Genomic DNA, 24,767 nt, shown 5'->3' on the forward strand with positions numbered 1-24,767 from the left:
GATACAATAAGTTTACTGTGCATGTACTATAGGCTGTTGACTCGCTGCAGGTAGTGAAAGGTAGAGATGTGTTGAGGTAACAACGTTGCTATTTAGAGTAAAGTACAGTAGTATGGGGGAACATACATATATGTACATTCTGAAAGTAAATATACATTACACAATGACAATGTCAAAAGAATGTGAAAAGCATTTATTCTCCTGTCTTTTATAAGCATTTGTGTTTAATTATACAAAGTGTTAATGGTGGAAATAAACATGTAGCAATTTTAATTTCTTCATTTATCCTATTGGTCGTCTATAGGAAGTGCAGTTACAGTACCGAATTGCAATGTACTACAAAATACATTTTCAATGTCTCAAACGTAAATATTTTTCGGTTATCTGCCAAACATAGTTTGTACTGTGAAAAGCTGCGCTCTACATCGCATGACGTGATAGGAGTAAAAAGAAAAAAAAACCTAACATCATTGCAGTCTCTAAGAGACAGTCCTTTATTCTCTGGTGGCTAATTTGCTCTTTATATTACACAATGTCATTTCATTTCATTTCATTTCATATTGGAGTTAAATGGCAAGTTGTAGCCGATTTAAGTGAACACCATATTTTAACGTTTTGGCGGCTACTTCATTCATACACAACTCCCAGAATGTCTGGAGGACCACACCTGCTGTTGGTCGACGGGTCCATTGGACCTAGCTGGGAGATCTTGTTGATCACCAGCTTTCCCTCCTTAAGCCACTGGAGGACGATTTTAGTGCCATAGCAGGTCAGCACTAGGAACAGAAAAGTAGAAAGGGGAGGAAGGAAAGGGAAATGAACCCCTACCTTTCATAAACGACATAGAATATGTTCAAAACCAAGCTCTCAGACTCATTACTGGTGGAATCAAAACAACGCAAATAGATTCTATGAGATTCCTCACTAATATTAACAGCATCAAAATGACAATAGAAGAAAAAGCACTGATTCAATATGAAAAACTTATCAGATTACCAGGTAACAATTGGCATTCATACAGTCCTCTCTGTAGATTGAAAACTCAAAAAAGTTTCATATCCATGATTCAAGAATTAAAACAGAAAATCAATATCCCGAATTTAAAAGAAAACTTACAAATTAAACCAAACCCTTTAACTCTATTAAATATAGAATATAATCTAAATTTAACAGAAGAAATACTGAAATCAGAAGTAAACACTAAAATGCTGAAACAGTTGTCTTTAGAGACAATTAATATCCTCCACAAAACTGGCTTCATTTATGCACCGACGGATCCTTGATCTCCAGAGAACAAGGTGCCGGTGCAGGTGTTACGTGCTGTCTCTTCTCACTTTATAGATCTCTTGGATATGGAACAACAAGTTTTGATGGTGAAATCATTGCAATAAATGAATGTCTCAGGAATCTTCTATGCCACATCAATAAATGTAGGAATGCAGTTATATTGTCAGACTCCAAAGCAGCTATTCTATCAATCGTCTCTAAACACACACCTTCATCTCAAACAGCAGAAATAACTAAAATGCTCTCTCAATTATTATCACTCAGTAAAACAATTGTATTCCAATGGATACCATCCCATTGTGGGATCCTGGGAAATGAGAATGCGGATGCTTTAGCAAAGAAGGGCAGCACTGCTACTTACAGACCTGTTACTAAATCTACGCATTACTCTGTGAAGAGATTTATTAAATCTACATACTTAGACTTCAACAAACAAAATTTGATAACTCAATCCCAAGAGAAAAAATGGAACTCTCTGCATCAAAATCCACAGTTAATTCCCGATTTACCACGAAAATCGTCTGTAGCTGCATTTAGATTGGCAACAGGCCATGATTGTTTGGCCAGACACCTGCACAGAATTGGAATATATCAGTCCCCTAACTGCCCATTGTGCAGCTCAAACCAAGAAATGGATTCGGAACACCTCAAAATCTGTGCTTCAGTGGCTAGTCATGATAATATCTTTGAAAAATATTGGAGTGCAAGAGGTCAAATGACTTTATTGTCAAACGCCTGGCATTAGAAAACAACAACAAACAACAACAACAACATATTACACAATGTTCCATATCCGTTATTTTTTTTTTACATAAAATTGATTTCCACTTCTGTTTTACACGTTCAGTACCTGGTGTACTTGGTGTCTCATTAATTCTCTGTGTCATTTCCTCAATTAATTTGATGGCTTCCGGCATCTCTTGCTCTAACTTTTCTAACTGTGTAATAGTTTCAGACACAGTTTGAAAATAGGTTTGTATGAAAACCAAATTATTCGTCAGAACCTTCAAATCAGAGCGTTTTCCTTTGCATATTTGTTGGCATTCATTCTACAGTACTCCCACCCACTGTACGCTTTACCACTATACTCAGTATGCCATTATGCGGATTTCCCACTGAACTGCTCTATTGGGTTCGAAGTCTCGAAGCCTAGTCATAAGGGTACATTCCTGTTAAACAGATCTTATCACCACTCCAAAAAGCACAGAACATTAGCACATTATACGGAAAGTCAAGAAATCATAGATGTTAACTGGATCTCCATTCAAAGCCAAGTTGGAAGAGAAGAGTTAGACGAAAGAAGTGCAGGGGAAACCAAATTGAAACATTCGTATTGAAGAAAATATAGAAAGCTGCAAATGTCAGAAGTCCTTGTTGAGCTGAGAAGTACATCGATCCCCCAGTTGAGGACTGGATTCATTGTGCCATATGTGAAGAATGGTTGACCGAAAACTGCACCTCATATCAAAAAGGAACTTTAATTTGTGAATTGTGTTAGCCTTTTCTGATATCATAATGAGTATGTATGATTGTTTGCAATGAAGATGTTGTAACATTAATATTATTATTCTCTATCCAATATAAGAAAGCATTTGGTGTTAACAAATGCATGTGGACGTCTCCTTAAGCAAACTTATTAATTCGGGGAAGCATGTGACTAATAAGAATGCAGTGACATGCTGCTGACCAGAGTACAGCTGAGTGTAAGCGACGAAATAGATCCATTACTTGTTAAATATTATTGCTACTTGTTAGTTATTCTTACCAAAATTTAATAGTAAAACACGTTGCATATGTATGTACTTTCCTCCTAAAGAACAGGAGAAAAATTATTTAATGAAACTTGCTAAGGCATGTGATTTGGAGTTAGAAGTGGGAATGGGAGTGGATGGACGTTAGTGAGGAACAAGATGGTGAGTGAGCATGACCGATTTCAAATTGACTGTGTGAAAACATGTGTGATCAGTTTTATAAGAAGTGTCCGAAGAGTAAATTGCTAAAGAGTGGTGAAAAACAAATAGTTTCAAACGTGTTCAAAAAGTTAACAGAGAAGAATCTTGACATTGTAATAAATGATATAGTAAAATTAACTGCAGAGCTTACAGACGTGTTGTGAAGTGGTAATTTAAGATGCTATGTAAGAAGAGAAACAAACCTAGAACTTAATATTTGAGGAGAAAAATTCACTCCGGCACCAGGGATCGAACCCAGGTCCTTGGTTCTATGTACCAAGTGCTCTGACCACTGAGCTACACCAAATTCAATCCAAAGCACCGGATCGAATTCTCCTCCTTCAATGTTTCCCTTAGTGGCCTGACTCCAAGTTAGGCATATATATGTTGTTCTTTTCTAATGCCAGGTGTTTGACAATAAAGTCATTTGACCTCTTGCACTCCAATATTTTTCAAAGACATTATCATGGTCAGCCACTGAAGCACAGATTTTGAGGTGTTCCGAATCCATTTCTTGGTTTGAGTTGCACAATGGGCAGTTAGGGGACTGATATATTCCAATTCTATGCAGGTGTTTGGCCAAACAGTTATGGCCTGTTGCCAATCTAAATGCAGCTACAGACGATTTTCGTGGTAAATCGGGAATTAACTGTGGATTATGATGCAGAGATTTCCATTTTTTTTACTTGAGATTGTGTTATCAAATTTTGTTTGTTGATGTCTAAGTATGTAGATTTAATAAATCTTTTCAAAGAGTAATATGTAGATTTAGTAACAGGTCTGTAAGTAGCAGTGCTGCCCTTCTTTGCTAGAGCATCCGCATTCTCGTTTCCCAGGATTCCATAATAGGATGGTATCCATTGGAATACAATTGTTTTATTGAGTGATATTAATTGAGAGAGCATTTTAGTTATTTCTGCTGTTTGAGATGAAGGTGTGTGTTTAGAGACTATTGATAGAATAGCTGCTTTGGAGTCTGATAGTATAACTGCATTCTTAAATTTATTGATGTGGCATAGAAGATTCCTGAGACTTTCACTTATTGCAACGATTTCTCCATCAAAACTTGTTGTTCCATATCCAAGAGATCTATAAAGTGAGAAGAGACAGCACGTAACACCTGCACCGGCACCTTGTTCTCTGGAGATCAAGGATCTGTCGGTGTATAAATGAAGCCAGTTTTGTGGAGGGTACCTAATATTAATTGTCTCTAAAGACAATTGTTTCGTTATTTCAGTGCTTACTTCTGATTTCAGTATTTCTTCTGTTAAATTTAGATTATATTCTATATTAATAGAGTTAAAGGGTTTGGTTTAACTTCTAAGTTTTCTTTTAAATTCGGGATATTGATTTTCTGTTTTAATTCTTGAATCATGGATATGAAACTTTTTTGAGTTTTCAATCTACAGAGAGGACTGTATGAGTGCCAATTGTTTCCTAGTAATGTGATAAGTTTTTCATATTGAATCAGTGCTTTTTCTTCTATTGTCATTTTGATGCTGTTAATATTAGTGAGGAATCTCATAGAATCTATTGGAGTTGTTTTGATTCCACCAGTAATGAGCCTGAGAGCTTGGTTTTGAACATATTCTATTTCATTTCATTTGTGAAAGGTGAAGTAATTAAAATTTCTCTGTAGTATGTCAGCACTAGCTGTATAAACATTTTGTATGTAGTGTTCAAAGTATTCCTAGAGCATCCCCATTTCTTTCCTGCTAGTCTTTTTAGAAGGGAGAATCTTATATGACGTAAATGTCCAATGTCAACTGCCATTATACTAGAAGCGCACTCAGCTGAGTGACTTGTTGGTCGAGAATCCGCAGTTATTATGCACTGCTAGCTATGGGAATATTATAAAAAAGGTAAAGGTAAAGGTATCCCCGTAACATGCCATGAAGGTACTTGGGGGGCATGGAGGTAGAGCCCCATGCTTTCCATAACCTCGGCACTAGAATGAGGTGGTGTGGTCGGCACCATGCTCTGACCGCCTTTTACCCCCCGGGAAAGACCCGGTACTCAATTTTATAAGAGGCTGAGTGAACCTCGGGGCCGTTCTGAATGGGAATATTATAGATTTATTAATTTGTCTTACAGAATATTCTCTGTAATATTGACACTTAATATTTGAGGAGAAAAATTGCTCTGGCGCTGGGGAATTTGGCATAGCTCAGTGGTCAGAGCACTTGGTATGTAGAACCAAGGACCCGGGTTCGATCCCCAGCACCGGAGTGAATTTTTCTCCTCAAATATTAAGTGTCAATATTACAGAGAATATTCTTTAGGACAAATTAATAAATCTATAAAACCTAGAACTGTTTTGGGAAAAGTGGACGATTTTGTTAAATGTGCTATCTGATCTAAAGTGCATGCTTACTTTTTCAAGAATGAACTGCCAACTTTAGACAAATGTAAATAGTAATCCTCATTTACCCGACTTTAAACGATCAAGCTTCCACAGTCTTTCGGTTTCGTGAAAAACAAAACGATTAACGTAATATTAGATAGGGACAATATTACTGTGTGGAGACGAAAATATTTGAGATTAATTCGGCAGTACCAGTACAGGAATACAGAACATAAGATTTATTATCTTGACGAGACTTGGATTAATGAGGGGCTATTGTACTTCTGGAGTATGGACTGATACTACAATAGAAAACAAGAAGCAAGCTTTTTTGTCTGGTAAATCCAAGGGGTTGCAAAATCCGACTAGTAAAGTAAAAGACTAATAGTTCTTCACATCGATAGTGACAGTGGTTTTGTGGATGGTGATGCTCTTATTTTTGAGTCTAAGAAAACCAGTAACTATCATAAAGAAATGACTTGTGAAATTTTCGAGGCATGGTTTAAAAATATCTTACCAAATCTCGAACCCAGGATTGTAATTGTGATGAGATAATGCTTCCTATCACAGTGTAAGGTTCATTTTTTTTTTTTCATTTCATTTCATTTATTATATTCCATAGATCTTAAATGAGCAATGAAGCTTTAAGATGTGGAACAAGTCAGAATTTTACAATATTACAATTACAGTTTTTACAATATTTTACAATTTTTACAGTTTCACAATTTTGTAATTTTCTACAATGTTTTTACAATATTTTGGGGAGGTGTAATGAGGCCCGAGGATTCGCCAAAAGATTACCCGGCATTTGCCTTATGGTTGGGGAAAACCTCGGTAAAAACCCAACCAGGTAATCAGACCAAAGGGGGTGAAATGAAGTGAGGCTGAGGACTTGCCATAGATCATCCAGCTTCAGTCCTACGGCTGAGGAAGACCTCGGAAGAATCCATTTAATGAGACCAAATGGGGGATCCAACTCAAGCCCAAGCGCAGCTCCGGATCAGCAGGCCAGCGAGTCTGCCACCTGAGCTACATCGATGGCTCTATTAAAAATATAGATATAGCCACTCAGATTAATTAAATTTACAAACGCAAACGATTATTCATTAGTTGATCTATAACATATAATACAAAACAAGTAAGTTAATTCAATTTAAGGCATAAACAATTCAATCAGTTGTAATATACAGAAATTGATAATACATATCATGCAAATTACTTCAAATTACAGACACAAACAATTCATCAATAGAGCTATACAAATTACTAAGGTTATCACGTCATCCAAATTCTGCATGGCAAAAGCAAAAAATCATGGACTGGTTAAAATCACATGGTGTGTCGTTTGATGCTACCCATGTTAAAGTTGAACTATTGCAGTTAGCACAAAGTTTAGTTGACAGTAATGAGAATAAGTATGTTATAGACGACATGGCAAAGAAAGCAGGTTATACTGTATTAAGACTGCCACCTTATCACAGTAATTTATTGCCTATTTAACTCATGTGGAGTAATGTTAAAGGTTACGTCGCAAGTAATAACAAGACTTTGAAACTGAAAAAGGTGCGTCAACTCTTAGACATAGCCTTGACTTTTGATGGACTCACTGATAACATGGTCGATCGTCTTCTTATTAATGTGGGGAAGAGTTCTTCTGATTCGGAGTCAGATATGGGTGTTGCGGAATTGTCTACAAGCGATAGCGACTCCGAATGATGTATTCATAAGTTAATAATATTTTCTTTCAATTTATTTATTTTTACCTGTGATATACAGTATTTGCATGTTTTAAATTATTCATTGTACACTTTTCTCTTTTAATCATAAAAGTAAGGCTGACATGTAGACATCGGTAGGATTGATGTCATATGTACTTAAAAACACGTGCTGTGCGTAGTAATACATAGTGCTAATGTTGATGTCAAGTGTCTTTCTTATATTGGATATAGAATAGTATGCACATTCTTACCTGAATGTGAGTGCAATCTTACCTCATGCAGCGGGTAAGACTGCTCAAATACTCTTTACTGGGTTATCTGAAATTTTCTGTATCTTTGCAATGGATAGTGCATTATATCTCAATTTTTGCAGATCTTTCTGTACATTTATAGTTTCGTAAAAAAATATTGAACACAAAATACGCATTCTTGCTCCATCTTACTCTGTATGTATGACTTTACTCCGAATCCACTTCTAGTCTTGTGTATTTTCAATCTGCTCATTTACATACATGGTAGGCAGCGTTTTTAATTTGAAATTATCTCTCACTAGAGGAACCAGGGTTCGATCTCCTTGTTATCCTTGGTCTTGCACTTACCATGCTGGCCATAGGATCTAAAGTTCACAGTTCAGACATTGTCGAGCACATCCAATTTTAAGAATAATTAAAATCTCTGGAAGGAAAGTAATATTGGATGTCCATGTCGTACATTTACAGCACATAAAAGAACTGTGTCCCTGATAGAGGGCCTCCAGCCAAAATATATTGGCTGTTCATCGCCCATATTGGGATAGATTCTTTCTAACTATAGAGTCTTTCATAAGTAACGAGTCAATCAGAAAATCAACTATTTTGGATAATTTTTTGAAATGATGATCATCCTCACGAGAAAGAACCCTTCCTGGTGCCGTACAGTCAATTTGGAAACAAACACTTCCTCTCCCTGCTGCCAGGGGAAGCTACTTATCCGTGTGTAATGTGCATTTGATGCCATCTTAAAATAACCTGGAGCATGGCCTTTTATACACCAAGGATAATGGCATATGGCCATGCCTGCACACATTGTTGTGATAGACTGGAATGATAAAATGCCACGCAACCGCTAACATTATTACAGAAGAGAAAAATTGCTGCCCGGTTTAAAGTTGGAAATAGAAGACATTTTGAAAATTGTACACCATAATTTGTTAATAATTCAGACTGTTTTTAATTTATGTGTTTTAATAAAGGTTTAAAACACTAACCATTCTTTTGTTTAATAGCTCTGGTGGTTAATTTTTCGATAGACACGTTACTTATGAAAGACCCTGTATTTCAGTCGCTCTTGCCATCCTTATCCCACTATGCTATTGTTCCTTACCATCACATAGTCAACTCTGAATCTGTGATTTAAAGTTATCTTACTTACTTACAAATAGCTTTTAAGGAACCTGGAGGTTCATTGGTCCCTATCCTAGCAAGATTAAACCAGTCTCTACCATCATATGCCACCTCCCTCAAATTCATTTTTATATTATCCTCCCGTCTACGTCTCGGCCTCCCTAAAAATATTTTTCCCTCCAGCCTCCCAACTAACACACTGTATGCATTTTTGAATTCGCTCATACTTACTACATGCCCTGCCCATCTTAAACATCTGAATTTAATATTCCTAATTTATGTCAGGTGAAGAATACAGTGTGTGCAGTACTACGTTGTAACTTTCTCCATTCTCCTGTAACCTCATCCCTCTCAGCCCCAAATATTTTCCTAAGCACCTTATTCTCGAACACCCTTAGCCTCTGTTCCTCTCAAAGTGAGAGTCCAATTTCACAGCCACACAGAACAACCGATATATATATATATATATATATATATATATATATATATATATATATATATATATATATATAACTGTTTTATAAATTCTAACTTCCAAGTTTGTTGAGAGCGAACTGGATGACAAAAGCTTCTCAACCAAATAATAATAGGCATTTCCCATATTTATTCTGTGTTTAATTTCCTCCCAAGTGTCATTTATATTTGTTACTGTTGCTCCAAGATATTTGAACTTTTCCACCTTTTCAAAGGATAAATTTCCAATTTTTATATTTCCATTTCGTGCTATGTTCTGGTTACGAGACATACCAGATTAAAAATTATCGAGCAACATATGTCTTACAATGAGTACAGTACATATAGTTGCAGCACTTTTCACTTTTAGTTTGAAGACGTGCAACCTTTATTCAGCTATACAGGTATTAAGAAATTTTTGCATTGTATGTACATTCTTCAGGATCCACATCGTCTCGCCGCTCAGCAGCACCCCCACGACCCGCTGTGACACCCCCGTCACTTCCACGGTCACCTGATGGGCCACCGGGGGACTCAGAGACATCAGGGCCCCACCATCACACCCCCCTGAGCCTAGGCAGTGTGCCGTCTCTGCACGAGGTGTGCAAAGTGAGTGGCAGTTTATATACCCATCATGTAACCATGGTGTTAAGAGATAAGAGGACCTTCACAAGATTGTTGGTCTGATTTGAGCCTCTTACTTTGTTACGAGTTGTTTTGAAAAGTTTTGCCTTCTAATTTTTATTTGAAAACTGGTATAGTTATTTGAGTAAAACAAAAAGTAGTAACATCCTACAACTTTATTGGTGTCAATATAATTATTTCTCCGCATACCGTAGTCACCCTAGCGATCAACACATCTCTCCCAATGGGACACCAGTTTTTTGATACTGTCACTGTATAATATTTCACTTTTACGACAGAGCCATAGCCTCCTTTCTACACTGCATCATCAGAATTGAAGTGCAGTTCTCTCAGGTATTCTTTAAATTTTGGAAACAGATGAAAATCTGATGGTTCCAGGTCGGAACTGTATGGAGGATAATCAAAGATAGTGAAACCAAATCCCATCTTGCTCAAAGTTTTCGGAATCCTAGTTCTGCAATTATTGCCTAAACATGAAACATGCTTCCGTGCTATGCCACACCTGACTAGCAGCTGCTCCTGTGTTATGCAACGATTCAATCTAATGAGTTCATCAACATGATTCCGATGAGCATCATCAGAGTTGCAGTACATGGCATTGCACTCCGTCTTTTATTACACAAGTTGAGAGTCGCACCAGGTTCATTACAAGCACAAACAGAACAATGTCGCATAATACTGATGTCTACACATTTATCACCATAAACAACCTTTATTTTTCCAATAAATGTCAATCGGGACTGCATTTTCTGCCATTATAAACTCTATCATAGCACGCTGCTTTAGACAGCACATAGTGCTGTTATGCCACCATGGTTCAAACTATAATTCAGAGCTCTCTAGCGATGGAGGTATGCATCTTGCTTCAATGAAGCAGAAAAGTTAACTGAGTAGAATGTATGACAGCTAGTACTCCGAAATATGTTAACAATGACAGAAAAAATTAGGAGGCATTACTTTTCAGTACACCCTTGTATGAGTTCCTTTCATATTGTATTCACTGATGTCAAGAAAATAGATATTTTAAGTGATGATAATACTCGATGTTAGCCAGAATGTCAAGACAACAGTGCACTTACTTGGGATCGATGTTATCCAGGCTAAAGGGAACTGTTGTTACCATACGTTTCGTCTACTATTCTGGCAGACACCATCAGTGGTGTGGCACACAGAAGTGAAAAGATCTCCTTAGAGTGCCGGGAACGACTGGGACTGTAACTGGTTGCATGATGGTATTTAAGGTCTGGATGGATCGTGGCTTGCTGTTATCATGATTCGCACTGGTGGTCGAAGTGTTCTGATTAGCTACCGTCATGTTCAGCTGTTGGATGAACGATTTGATGCATTTATTTCTCAGGGCTGGGTACCATGCTTGGTTGATTTTAAGGGCTTCTTCGTTTCGATTGAAGTTGTTCTTGTGCTTATAGATTTCAAAGGCCTCCCAATGCAATCTGGCATAGAAGTGTGGTGTACCGCTTAGGATGTCAGTATCTTCGAACCTGATGTTGTGTCCCCCCTCTTGAAAGGTATGCTCAACTTATCTATGTGGTATAGACGACAGTTTCTTCTATATTCCGTAATCTGAGTCTTGAAACTATGTTGAGTCATGCCAATGTATACTGTACCACAGGAGCATGGGACCCTCTATACTCCAGTCATCTTAGCCAGACGTAACCAACTGCGGGTCTGTTTTGTTGGAAGGAAGACTTTTCTAATTGTGTTGTTTCAGTAGCTTACTGATGCAGTCTGTAACCTGTCTACAGTACTGGAGGAAAACCATGCCTATCTTGGTATTGCCTTGACTCGGACTGAGCGGTGTATGCCTTCTTGGTTTCAAGGCTCTTCTAATCTCTCTTGTGGAATAGCCATTGGCCTCCATTGTAGACATAAGGTAGCCGAGTTCTTGATCAAGGTGTTGTGGATCAGAAATCTGCTTGGCCCAGTCGAACAGAGTTTTCATCATCGCCCGCTTCTGTCTGTGGTTTGGTAAAAAATGTAATTAGAGTCCTTTTTTTTTTTTTTCTTTTCTTTTTTTCTTTTTGCTGCTTATAGTAGAAACTACAAGGCAACTTTTACAGTATATACCCTTAGATTTAGAATTTCGGATTTTTATTTGTACACCCTAGTGTGCATCCAAATCTTGTATATAAGGATATTGTGTCATAGAGAACCAAGGTTTTTTTTTTATCTTTTATTCATTTTCCCTACATTTTGTGTGTATATCATGTTGTAGAAATACCTTAACAGTTTTTTTTTTTTTTTTTTAAAGCTATGAAGATGCGAAAAATATTTGAAATGAAAGTGATTACAGTCACTTTTTTTTAACAACTATGTCTTTAGAAACATAATGTAACAAATAAATTTAAACTTTTAGCTTCTTCTGTTTCATTTAAAAGTAATTTTCATTTCCTACCAATAGTTATGCATGATTATGGGTACAGTAATTATTGGAATGTGTGTAGTGTGGTATACTGGGGCCTTCACGATATCTTTATTGGGCCTGCATAGCAGAATCGTGACATCATACAAACAGGCCATGCTCTGCATGCCATTTCTCTTAGGTCTTAGGCTAGATCATATATGTAACAGATATGTCGGGGTTATAGGCTTTGAGGTTAACAACTTTTGTCAGGTTTACTACGCTGCCATCTAGTTGTTACATAAGGAGTCACGTCATAATACCCATTTGAATTGCATTAGCGACTGTGCTGCCATCTCGTGTTCGTTTACGGCAGACGGGTGGCGATCCTGGTGGTTGTTCTCTTCAAAGTGCTGCCGAGTTTAACATAGCAAGGAGTTATCTGTTACATGTATGATCTAGGGTCTTAGGTATATTTGTTATTGGTGCTTGACGTTATTTACTATAGTTAATAGTAAATTACATTAGTAAGACAGTAATCAGCATAATTTATTATTATTTTATCTACTATTATGTATTAGAGCTTAAGTGTCATAGCGGATAGTCAATAGACGCATCACGAACGCTCTCGAGTTGCAACTCTACAGTAGGTGTTCTGAGTGTTAGTAGTATTATATTTTCATTCATTATTTTGTGTTCTGCTGTTACGGTGTTATCTTAATCATAATGTCGCAGAAAAAAAGCATAAAAATTGATGATTTGGAGGAAAGTGTCAAGCGCGTGGTGAAGGAATCTTTGCAAGACGCTGCAACCCTGCAAGTCCTTACCAACCTCATCAGAGAAAGTATTACCAACGCAGTTGTAGCGGAGCTGCAAAAAACGATTGAAGACAACAACAAAGTTATTAGTGATCTCAAGTCAACACTAGAGACTCGCGATAAGAAAATTGAGGCGCTTGAGAACAAAATCGACGATCTCGAGCAATATCAGCGTCGACAGTGCTTGAGAATATTTGGCGTGGCGGAGGAAGCGACAGAGGACACTGAAAAGATCGTTATGGAGGTGGCACAACGGATCGGTGTGGACGTCCAACCTCACGACATAGACAGAAGCCATCGAGTGGGCAGGCGTGACATTAGCAATAATAGGCCGTGGCCTATTATTGCTAATTTTGTGTCATACCGCAAGAGGAGTGAAATGTTTAGTAATAAGAAGAGGCTCAAAGGCAGCGGTGTGACACTGAGAGAAGATCTAACGGCAATGCGACACAACATCCTGAAGGACGCAATTACGAAGTTCGGACTGAACAACGTGTGGACATTAGATGGAACAATCATAGTGAACATCGATGGAACCAAGAGACGTGTGACCCGCAGCTGTGACCTCAACATGTAGACGTCGGGAGTACATGTGACACAAGGTCTAGTTCTGAATTATTCCTTATTAGATTTACTTCATCTTCTTAGACTATTAATTCTAGATTTAAGTACATTTTAAGAATTTTAAGTTTTAAATTTAATTTTAGATACTAGTCTTTTTTCCTAAGTAACCAGCTACTTTTAGTTACTTTGTTTCTTAGTTTTTATATTGGCAATATTGACTTAGTTAACTGGAATGTTCCGACTACCCCTGATGCAAGCAATCCCTTCTCCGACTTTCCCCTCCCACTTCGCAATTCTTTAGACCACACTGCCAGCTCTAGCGACCCATTATTTTCCCCACACCCAACAACCTCGGACCTGCTGAGACGGTCATTCACAGCTCTTCCAACCTCACTAAAAATCTCTCACGTCAATAGTCAGAGTCTCCTTTGTCATTTCCATGAATTTCATTCAATCTTCGCACCCCTTCAAATTAGTGTGATTTTAGTAAGTGAATCCTGGCTGAAGCCAACCTTACCGTCGTCCCTTGTGAAGTTAGATGGCTACACTCTTGTTCGAAATGACAGAGTAGGCAAGGGAGGTGGAGGCATAGCCGCTTACATTAGAAATTAACTGCAACCTAGGGTTATATGCCAGTCCACTTCTGAATACTGTGGTCGTCCAGAATTCCTTTTTATTGAAATTCAAACTAGCATACAGAAATGTCTGATATGTGTTATATATAAAGCCCCTAAAATCGGTTATCTCTGTGATCTTGAAAATGCTCTTATTGACACTCTACCTTGTTATGAACACGTCATTCTTATGGGTGACCTCAACACTGACCTCATTATTAATTCTACCTCTGCCACACAGCTTAAAAATATGTTCCATTCTTGTAATATGTCTGTTCTTCCCCTTCAACCTACACACCATACCAGCACATCAGATACTCTTCTAGACTTAATTGTAACATCGCAGCCACAGAGAATACTGAAACATGGACAGTTACCTGTTCCTGGGTTATCTGCACATGATTTAATCTTTGCTAAATACTCATTGCAGTGCCCGAAAAAAGCTCACAGATGACGCCATTCAACTTCCCTGGAGTTCTGTCTGGAACTTACGCACCGTAGACGAAAAAATCGACACTTTCAATTCTTTAGTATTGCAGTTGTATGATAAACACGCACCTACAAAAACAAAGCGTCTGAAGCGCTGTCATGCACCATGGCTCACCGAATCAATTCGTGATCACATGAGTAGAAGAGATGAAGCCTTTCGTAAATTTTAACGCAATAAAACTGATGAAAACTGGCAAATATACAAGCAATTTAGAAATCAAACCACACAAATGATACGTAACTCCAAACTCCGACACACCCATAGCCTAATCGAGCTGTCCACAAATGCACGTGAACTATGGAACAACTTACGACAAATAGGGATAGGACAGAATAAGACGCCAACGGATCCCATCAACATTCCTCTAGATGTACTTAATGACCATTTTACATCCGCTTCGACTTCACATCCCAATATTGACCTGAAACAACAAGCCATAGATGAACTTTCAACCGCGACAAATTTTATTTCACTAATGTCACTGATCTAGACGTAAAAATAGCACTACAAAGGATTAAAACTAAAGCTCAAGGCACAGATCGCATTAATATTTTGATGCTAAATTTGATTTTAGATATAATTCTCCCTACCTTGTCTCACATTTTCAATGCTTCCCTCATCACCTCTACCTACCCACAACAATGGAAATACGCCCTCGTTCATCCTCTCCCTAAAACTGCCAAACCAATGACTGCAAATGACTACAGACCAATCAGCATTCTTCCCACACAATCTATTGGACGCCTGTCAATCAGGTTTTAGAAATAGCCATAGTACGACTACTGCTCTACTCAAGATCTCTGAAGACATTCGTGAAGCTATAGACAGACGTGAAATTACTGTATTGACACTAATTGACTTCAGCCGAGTTTTTGACACTGTCGACATTGACATATTGATTTCAAAGCTAAGACAAATGCATCTTTCTGAGAGTGCAGTCACATGGATGGACTCCTACCTTCGCGACCGCCAGCAATGTGTATATCATGATAATCGTTCTTCTTCTTGGCGACACGTGAGAGCAGGTGTCCCTCAGGGGGTCTGTACTAGGTCCTTTGCTTTTCACTCTATATATTAATGACATTTCTTCAGTTCTGGAGCACTGCCGATATCATTTGTATGTGGACGACCTTCAAGTATATATACACTCTCGGCCTGATACTCTTAATGAACGTTTGTCGAGCGTCAATGACTATCTTTTGTCAATTAATAATTGGGCAAGAAAATTTGGGCTAAATATCAATCCAGATAAAACCCAAGCCATTCTCTTGGGGCAGCAAAGACTTTTATCCTCTATTACTATGAACACCCTTCAGCCTGTCTCTCTCAACAACAAAATAATTCCTTTCAGTGCTACTGTAAAAAACCTCGGCATCTATTTCGACTCTAACATGAACTGGAATACGCAAATCAGATATATCTGTAGAAAAGTTTTCTCTATCATGCATTCTTTGAAATGCCTGAAAAATTTCCTTCCTACTAAACTAAAACAAATTCTAGTACAGACCCTTGTAATGCCTCACTTTGACTATTGTGATGTTTTATATAGTGACCTAAGTGCTGAACTTTCTCAAAAACTTCAACGTGTACATAATGTCTGCGTCCGATTTATTTTCAATATCCGCCAACATGATCATATGTCGGAATATTTTCTACGACTCTCCTGGCTCTGCTTGCAAGATCGACGATTAGTACATTCTCTTTGCCTGCTATATCGAATTATACATGATTCCACACCCAACTACCTTGCCTCTTGGTTTACTTTCCTAGCTTCACATCATAATCGTAATACACGTTCACAGCACAATCTATTGCTATCAATACCACGTCATCAGACATCTCTGTACTAAAGTTCTTCCTCAATAGCCATGGCCCGCTCATGGAATTCGCTACCGCTGGAAATCAGGGGTAGTCTTAGTCCTCAGTTGTTTAAAATTAGGTTGTTTAGAAATATTTTAAATGCACAGAACTAGTTTTAGGTATAATTTTTATTTATTACTATTACTATTATTATTATTATTATTATTATTATTATTATTATTATTATTATTATTATTATTATTTTACACAGTCATTACTTTATTTTTCCATTAACACTAATATCTAGGTAATTGTCATTGTCTCAATGTAACACATGCTGTGCTGATCATACTAATTGTACTATTCCTTTAGTTGTGAGATTATATTCATATGTATTAATTATTTTTTTTTTCTTTTAACTTAATACTTGCATACTAGAATGTATTTTTCTGTTTATGATTATGTATTCAGTCTCTTTTTTTTTTTATTACATATATATTTTTTTATTATTGTTATTTCAAAGTTAATACTGATGTGTATATGTATTCAATCTCTCTTTTCTACTTAATTATGTTTATTTTTATTTTTAAGTTCATATTTGTATACCGGTATGTATTTTTTCTGTATGTGATTTGATCCTGGTTGAGTGGAAGAAAAGGCCTGATGGCCTTAACTCTGCCAGGGAAAATAAAACTATTATTATTACTACCTCTGATTGAGTTCTGGCTGATATGTATATATTATCATGCAGTACATCTCACTTGACGATGTTTGTATGCATTGGAGGGGGAGAGGAACTGACCACCCTACCCCATTATCTCCTGGCCTAGTTGCCTCATGAATGATGCCTTATTGGTGTTACTTGTGAGGTTCAAACCTGTCTTCGGACAGTTGACTAAACAACTACTACTATTGCTACATACTGCTAAGACTTACACTGTTAGTACAGAAAAATTACAGTTAAGAAGGCAAAAAACTGATAGGAATTCGCAGTTCTCTAAAGAAGTAGAAGCAGTAAAGTTATTCGTGAGATGTCATTTAAATACACACTGTTACCTGTTTTTATGTGAAAGCCTGCAATTTTCTTCTTGTTTCTGAAGCACTGGCATTACTATCTTGTTTCATTTTAGAATAATTGGTCAACAAAATATTAGCCAATACAGTTGTGGCTGTAGACACTAGCATACTTGTGGAATGTCCGCAATTACACACTGTAATGTCACCACTGTTACCAACACTTTCACATTATTCATGTATTAATGTTTTTAAGAGACGCCTTTGATTGGTTGCATTAATGAAGTTGCTCTCATATCTGTCCGAAATTAGACACTGGAACACTTTATATGCAAATGCAGTCACATGAGTTCTCTGTCTATTATTCAATTTTTTTTTGTGAAGTGTCAGTCCACAGCAACTACTCAGTGACAGTAACTTACAACATCTACTGTAGGGTTAATTAAAATTACCGAATATGCTTACAGTATAATATGAATGATTATTACAACGTCTTTGAAATGAATTAATTGATGTATAGAATTAAAGTGAAGTATAGTGGAAAGATAAATGCTGTAAATAATATTAATAGGCTATAACATTTAGGAACTCAAATTGATATGAAGCCCTATGAAAGGGTGTACATTTTTACATGTTAAAAATATAAAACATAATTGATCATATCAGGATTCGAACCGTTGATCCCTTATTCTAAACACATATGCTTTAAGCCACTCGACTACTTCGCTTACCTTCAAGCATTAGCTGTTTTCATAACACGGTAGAATACTCCTGGCTCTACTGCATATTTCAGGTTTGTTTTTTCTAAATAACTACAGCATTTTACATCTGTATATTTGTTGTTGTTTAGTCAACTGTCCGAAGACAGGACTGAACCTCACAAGTGATACCAAGAAGGCCCACTTATGAGGCAACTAGGCCAGGAGATAATGGGGTAGGGTGGCCAGTTTCTTTCCCCCTCCATTACATACATTGCTGATTAGCTATATATTTGTATACGTATTTTAAATATAGTAACCCCACCCCTCCTCATGTTTTAATGTCTCCTCAGCATAGATATGTAATGTTTAAACAGAAAAAAGAAACTGATATCTTTTCATGGTATGAACCAGGCTTTTGGCCCGAATCATGTGCAGTGTGGCATTCTTTGAGTTAGAAAATACTCGAGCTGCTCAACATTTCTGTTCCTCACTGCACATTCTTATAAAAAAAATCTGTCATGCAGTCGATGCATTATGTTAGATTGTTAGTTTAAAATAATTAGGCATATCTATGTATCTACCATGTGACGTCATCTTTCATTGTTCCACACCTGTCAATGCATGCCTGATTTTCTGACGCAAACATAGGACCACTAAGTGGTTGGGGCGCTGAAGTATTTTGCATTGTGTTTGATGATCTGTGGAGGCTTCTTATGTAGAATGAAGAGTAGGTTCATATCTGGCTCATGAAAATGGATTTCAAAGAGGTGATGCTTTCTTTGGAAAAGAAGTACAGAGTAGTTCAAAAGTCAGTTCAAACATTAAACTGCTATAAATATTATAATATTTGAGATAGGAGAAAAAAACATCACAGTGTTGGGCAAACAACAGGGTTTACAAAACATTGGGAAGATGTGCGCCGTTCTCTTATTCAACATACAGCATTCTGTCTGTGACATCATGCACAGCATTTTGCAGATAATGTCTTGGAATATTGGCAATTTCTTGCGAGATGGCATCTTTCATTTGCAGTAGGGTTGTTGGATGTGTCAGGAAAACTCGTTCTTTAAGGTAACCCCACAACCAAAAGTCGGCCAAATTGAAATCTGGAGATCGCAGAGGCCACATTGTTGGAAAGTGCCTACTGATGACTTTGGTCGGAAAACGAACCTCAATTACGCGTGTTAACCCCACCGTTCATTTTTTTAGTAAGTTATTGTACGATGCTTTATCAACATCTTAGGTTATTTAGCGTCTGAATGAGATGAAGGTGATAATGCTGGTGAAATGAGTCCGGAGTCCAGAACCGAAAATTACCCAGTATTTGCTCATATTGGGTTGAGGGTAACCCCGGAAAAAATCTCAACCAGATAACTTGTTCTGACTGGGAATCGAACCCGGACCACCTGGTTTCCGGGCCAGATGTGCTAACCGTTACTCTACAGGTATGGACGATAATGGAATAAGACAGACTGTTACAGTAAACGGGGAGCGCTACTACAGCATGTTGTAGAACTTCGTCGATATGGAAAACATAATCTTCATGCAAGATGGCGCTCCACCCCAAATCTTTATCCCTGCAAAACAATTAATTACACAGATGTTTGGCGATCGTGTCATCAGTAGGCACTTTCCAACAATGTGGTCCACACCTGTGGAGTAACGGTCAGCGCGTCTGGCTGCGAAACCAGGTGGCCTGGGTTCGAATTCTGGTCGGGGCAAGTTACCTGGTTGAGGTTTTTACCGGGGTTTTCCCTCAACCCAATACGAGCAAATGCTGGGTAACTTTCGGTGCTGGGCCCCGGACTCATTTCACCGGCATTATCACTTTCATATCATTCAGACGCTAAATAACCTAGATGTTGATACAGCGTCGTAAAATAACCCAATAAAATAAAAAAACAATGTGGCCTCCGCGATCTCCAGATTTCAATCCGGCCGACTTTTGGTTGTGGGGTTATCTTATAGAAAGAGCTTTCCTGACACATCCAACAACCCTATTGCAACTGAAAGATGCCATCTCGCAAGAAATTGCCAATATTCCAAGACTTTATCTGCAAAATGCTGTGCATGGTATTGCAGACAATGTTGTACATTGAAGAAGAGAACGGTGGACATCTTCCCAAAGTTTTGTAAACCCTGTTGTTTGCCCAACACTGTGATTTTGTTTTTTCCCTATCTCAAATATTGCAATATTTATAGCGGTTTAATGTTTGAACTGACTTTTGAAATACCCTATATATCCGAAAGTCCCATGTTCTAGATTTACAGCATGTAAAATGATCCTTTTTCTGACTGAGTGGACTTAGGATTTACTCAACCATTTTTCTCTGCCTTGCAGACAGCTATCTTTCTGGATTAGTGTCTCAATTGAGGTTGTAGGTTCTGCGGGTCAGCATGATGTACAAAGCAGGAAACAATAGACTGCAGTATATCTGGGACTGAAGACAGACCCTCAAGGAAAGTGGGTGTAGGGGGTGGAGAGTGCGGAGAGGAGTGTTTAAAGACTGTCACGGAATACAAGTGGCAGGTGCATAAGGAAATGTAAGCTGACTATAAATTAATATTGTTGAATAATGAAGGAATCTATGTAAGTATGCTGACAGGTGAAGTGGCTTCAGCTTTGGGTATAGTTAAACTCTCGTGTTCCGTGTTGCAGGACCAGGGTGGGAGCAGTCCGCGCCACTCGATCGCTTCCAATAACAGCAGCAACCCCAGCACCCCTCCGAGCCCTGGCCATGACCATGGCTCGTCCAGCTACGACAGTTAGACAATCGTGGCACGAAGCCAGTAGCTGTAGTGGATGCCTTCATGGTGCAGAGTGTGTGGAAATGCATCCCCAGTATTTTAGTAACAAGATGTATTATTTATTGAAATGACCCCACATGGTAAAGTACTTAACTAACTACGTAATTGTGTAAATATCGTCTTTTAAACAAGGTCGAGTCTGATGGAGTACCCTGGCTTGCGTTTCTTTTAGTATTTAATTATTACCAAGTACAAGTTAAAAATGGAGACATCCATTTCAAAAGGAAAAAGAATCATTGCAAAGCAATTTTTTTTTAATTTAATATATTTGTGTAAAGTCTCTTTATAATGACTACGTTCTGAACTAAAATGAAATTTGATTTGTGATTGTAGTGAGCATAATGATAAATATTTATTAATAACTTAGTTAAGTGAGTAGCAGGTAGATGACAGCACTTGCGCAGCGTGGTCAGCGAAGTGGAACTCTGTTGCATTTAGATATCTAATGTGGGGTCCCCCTTTTCATTTCTCCATAATAACTATCGGTCCCAAGACGCCCATCTTCTGGCATCGCGAACCAATGTCATGGTTGCCACATGGTGAGTGTAAAAGCATGGAATGAAAAACATTATAGGAGTTGATTTGTGTGCCTCAATGCCTCAACTATCTTTTAAATTGTCGCCACTTACTTTGATATCTAGACATTAATTTTCTCCTGTGGCTTTGTGGTTGTTATCAAGACTTGAGAGTAGCGGCTGTCAAGGTGCTAATTTGTCTGCTTGATGAGAATGAGTGTCCAAAGGACTCCACTCGCCACTCTCAAGAGCTGTACCTGGCAAGGAGTGGGAAATGCCACAAGCATATATATTTGCCTTTTTTGTTAACATTGAGTAATTTATTTCTGTTTTTATTTGTATTTAAGTTTTTAATTTATCATGTTATTTGCATTTTTTTATGTATTCACATTGCTACAATGGAAAATTGTGGAATTGTCAAGATATGTACAAACATTGTACAGCTATCCTCTCTCTCTGAAATCTGTTGGTATGTCTGTTGTCATACCTCCTTGAGATTTTAATATATAGCATAATAAAACATTTGAAATACAAGTGGGCCCAGATGCTCTGTGATCCCCGTAACAAGCTACATATGCAATTTGCTACTATCTCCTCAGTGTTACAGTCTTACTTATTATAATTTCCACCATTAACCCTCTCAGTGAATTTCATGAAGAACAGTCATCTTCAAACCATTCATCATATGCAAGAACTGTTATTTCTCAGACTATATATATATATATATATATATATATATATATATATATATATATATATATATATATATATATATACAAAATAAATGTAACCTTCAAATCGTATTGTTAACTCATATCTACTGCAGCAGTAGTAGTCTGAATGACAAGCCACCATGGCCTTCTTTCAATAATGTATTAAGTGAAATTATAAACTTTAGTCTTCTGTAAATTTTCAAGCATTTCTCAAATTTATGCAAGCTCACTTACATGAAATTACTATCTTTTAAACTATTAATTCAACTTCAGATTGTTCTGAAGATTATATAAGGTATCATAACACCTGCAACTAAGCGCAATTATTATATTTAAATTGGAATGTAGGAACAAAATTGAGTGATGAAGTAATCCAGCAAGGGAATTAAAGTTATAGATTAATTTATTGATGACATTATTCATACTGCAAATATAAGTAAAACCTGAACGAATGGATTAAATTCAAAAGCACTCATATTTTTGGGAATTTAGTCCAAAATATTCGAGTGTGGTCCAGAGAAAGAAAATACAACTCTTTTTAGAATTCCTTTTGCTATTCTGGTACTAATGCACTTGTAAGGAGTGTATTTTCTTTTATAACGGCTACCTAAACTGACGAGAAGAACCCATAAAGCCTTGTTGTAACATTAAAAGCAGTGATAGCTTTTACAACTATCCAATGTAAATAAAAATGTTGAATGGTTTTAAGTTAAATCAGACTTCTTTATTTCCACAAAGATTAAATATAAAAAAATCATTCAAAACCAAACAGAACACTACTAAACGACGAACACTTGATTCAGCATATTAAGTATATTAACAATATTTTTAGTAATTCCTATTACTCTGTGTTGCATAATCTAAAGTGATTTCTTAATTTGTAGCCCTACCACTTGGAAGAGGACCTGTACAGAATCAACTGTGTGTCTAGCACGTAGGTAGCTAGTGGAGGGGATCAGTTTCATTGAAGAGATGCCACTGCAAAGATCATGTATAAACAAGTACAGTTCATTCTTCACAAAATGAGCATGAATGTATCTGGATTTTCATTGTGAAGCAGTGAAGCAAGCACGAAATGTAAGCATAAAGTCGTGTAACATTTGAAATACAGAGGCACATTTAATCTCAAGTGTAATAAAGAGAGTCGACCAGAATTTCAAAGAGTTTCGTGAAAACGATTGTGCAAGAAAGGAGGAAAGTTATTAGCCAATAGTGGGCAGGAATGTTTTTCAATTCCAGGTAGGAAATCCAGAAGTACAGAAGAAAATTGTTATTTATGAACATTGAGAATGTAGAAAGAAGGAAAACTCAAAAACAGGCCTATTATACCATAAAAGATATGTATGTATGTAATGCTGAAGAGTTAACAGGGAAGTTATTCTCTTCCTTTCTACCCAATATTTGGAGGTGATATCTTGAAAATTCTGGAGTGCTGCACAATGCTTCACAATGTTTCAGATGGGAAGCATTTCATCAAGAATATACATCCATTTATTAATGGACGCCACAGTTTTGTGAGTTGGCAGTTGTATTGTCTTTCCTCAACGCCCATGTGGTATGGAGGGCCACCCCCCTGTCATTGGTCAGTGGACCCATCAAGCCTAATTGGAAGGATTGTCATGACAAATCCACCAACCATATTCCCTATTTGCCACACAAGGAATGTTCCATTGCCATGGCAGATCAGCAATGAGTGTTGTTACTACAACATTTCCTCTGTAGTGCTTGAAATAGTTATTCTGCCATGACTTGGTCCCCAGAGTCTCGTTAGTACAAACAGGTTGCACCACGAGAAGGTGAGAATGGGATTTGGATAGGATAGGTAGTTGGTTACTATAGCTATTCCTTGCAACCCATACCATAAAAGGTCGCTTCACAGACTTGGGAAGCTTAATGTGATTTTACTTTAGACGTGAAATTCCAGAGTGCATTGGGAATTTTCTGAGGAAATTCATCAGAAAAGTTCTAAGTAGAGATAATGCACGTCTAAAAGAATATTATTGGTCGAGGGAGTCAGAAACTATTATAACTTAGCATGAGAAATACCTTAGAACATTTCATCAGTACAGAACAAAGGAAATGACTATAATTTAACTAAATGAAACATACATTAATACACATAAGTTACTTAAACTTTTTCAAACAGCTTAAATTAATTGCAAGTTTTATGTACAATTTTTTTTCATGTACCATACATTAAAAAGTACTGCGACTACACTTAAATGGAATGAGAATTTTACTACAAGCCTGATGCCTTCTTAGTGAACAGAATGATTCATATTCTGGCAACTGCGAGTTTGTCAAGTGAAGCATTTTTTTATTATTATTATTATTATTATTATTATTATTATTATTATTATTATTATTATTGTTATTATTCCAATGACAGTAGTATCAGACTATTTTAAGTTTGCAAATTACATTTACATTGGGTGTCTGAGATTGCGCAGTGACTAACGAACATGTGCTATCATGGCCAAAGCAGATGTTCTCCCCAGTTAAATCAGTCCTGTAACCATGGCAAGAAAGAAAAACTGATATCTTATCAAACATACACAGACTGGAAAAACCAATTACAAAAATTTACTTT

General features: G+C 37.2%; 1 protein-coding gene across 4 annotated transcripts in view; it reads left to right on the plus strand.

Annotated features, from left to right (window-relative positions):
• Nucleotides 1-21,998, plus strand: part of gek (serine/threonine-protein kinase gek) — a 136,996-nt gene extending 114,998 nt beyond the window's left edge. For all 4 annotated transcript variants that reach the window (XM_069821078.1, XM_069821077.1, XM_069821075.1 and 1 more), the window contains exons 29-30: nt 9,579-9,745; nt 20,801-21,998. In XM_069821078.1, coding sequence (XP_069677179.1) covers nt 9,579-9,745; nt 20,801-20,911 — 278 coding nt within the window. In that variant the 3' untranslated portion in view covers nt 20,912-21,998. The remainder of the gene's footprint in view (nt 1-9,578; nt 9,746-20,800) is intronic.
• Nucleotides 21,999-24,767: the final 2,769 nt, after the last annotated feature.

The sequence above is a fragment of the Periplaneta americana genome, chromosome 3, assembly GCF_040183065.1.
Source record: "Periplaneta americana isolate PAMFEO1 chromosome 3, P.americana_PAMFEO1_priV1, whole genome shotgun sequence".
Taxonomy (NCBI): domain Eukaryota; kingdom Metazoa; phylum Arthropoda; class Insecta; order Blattodea; family Blattidae; genus Periplaneta; species Periplaneta americana.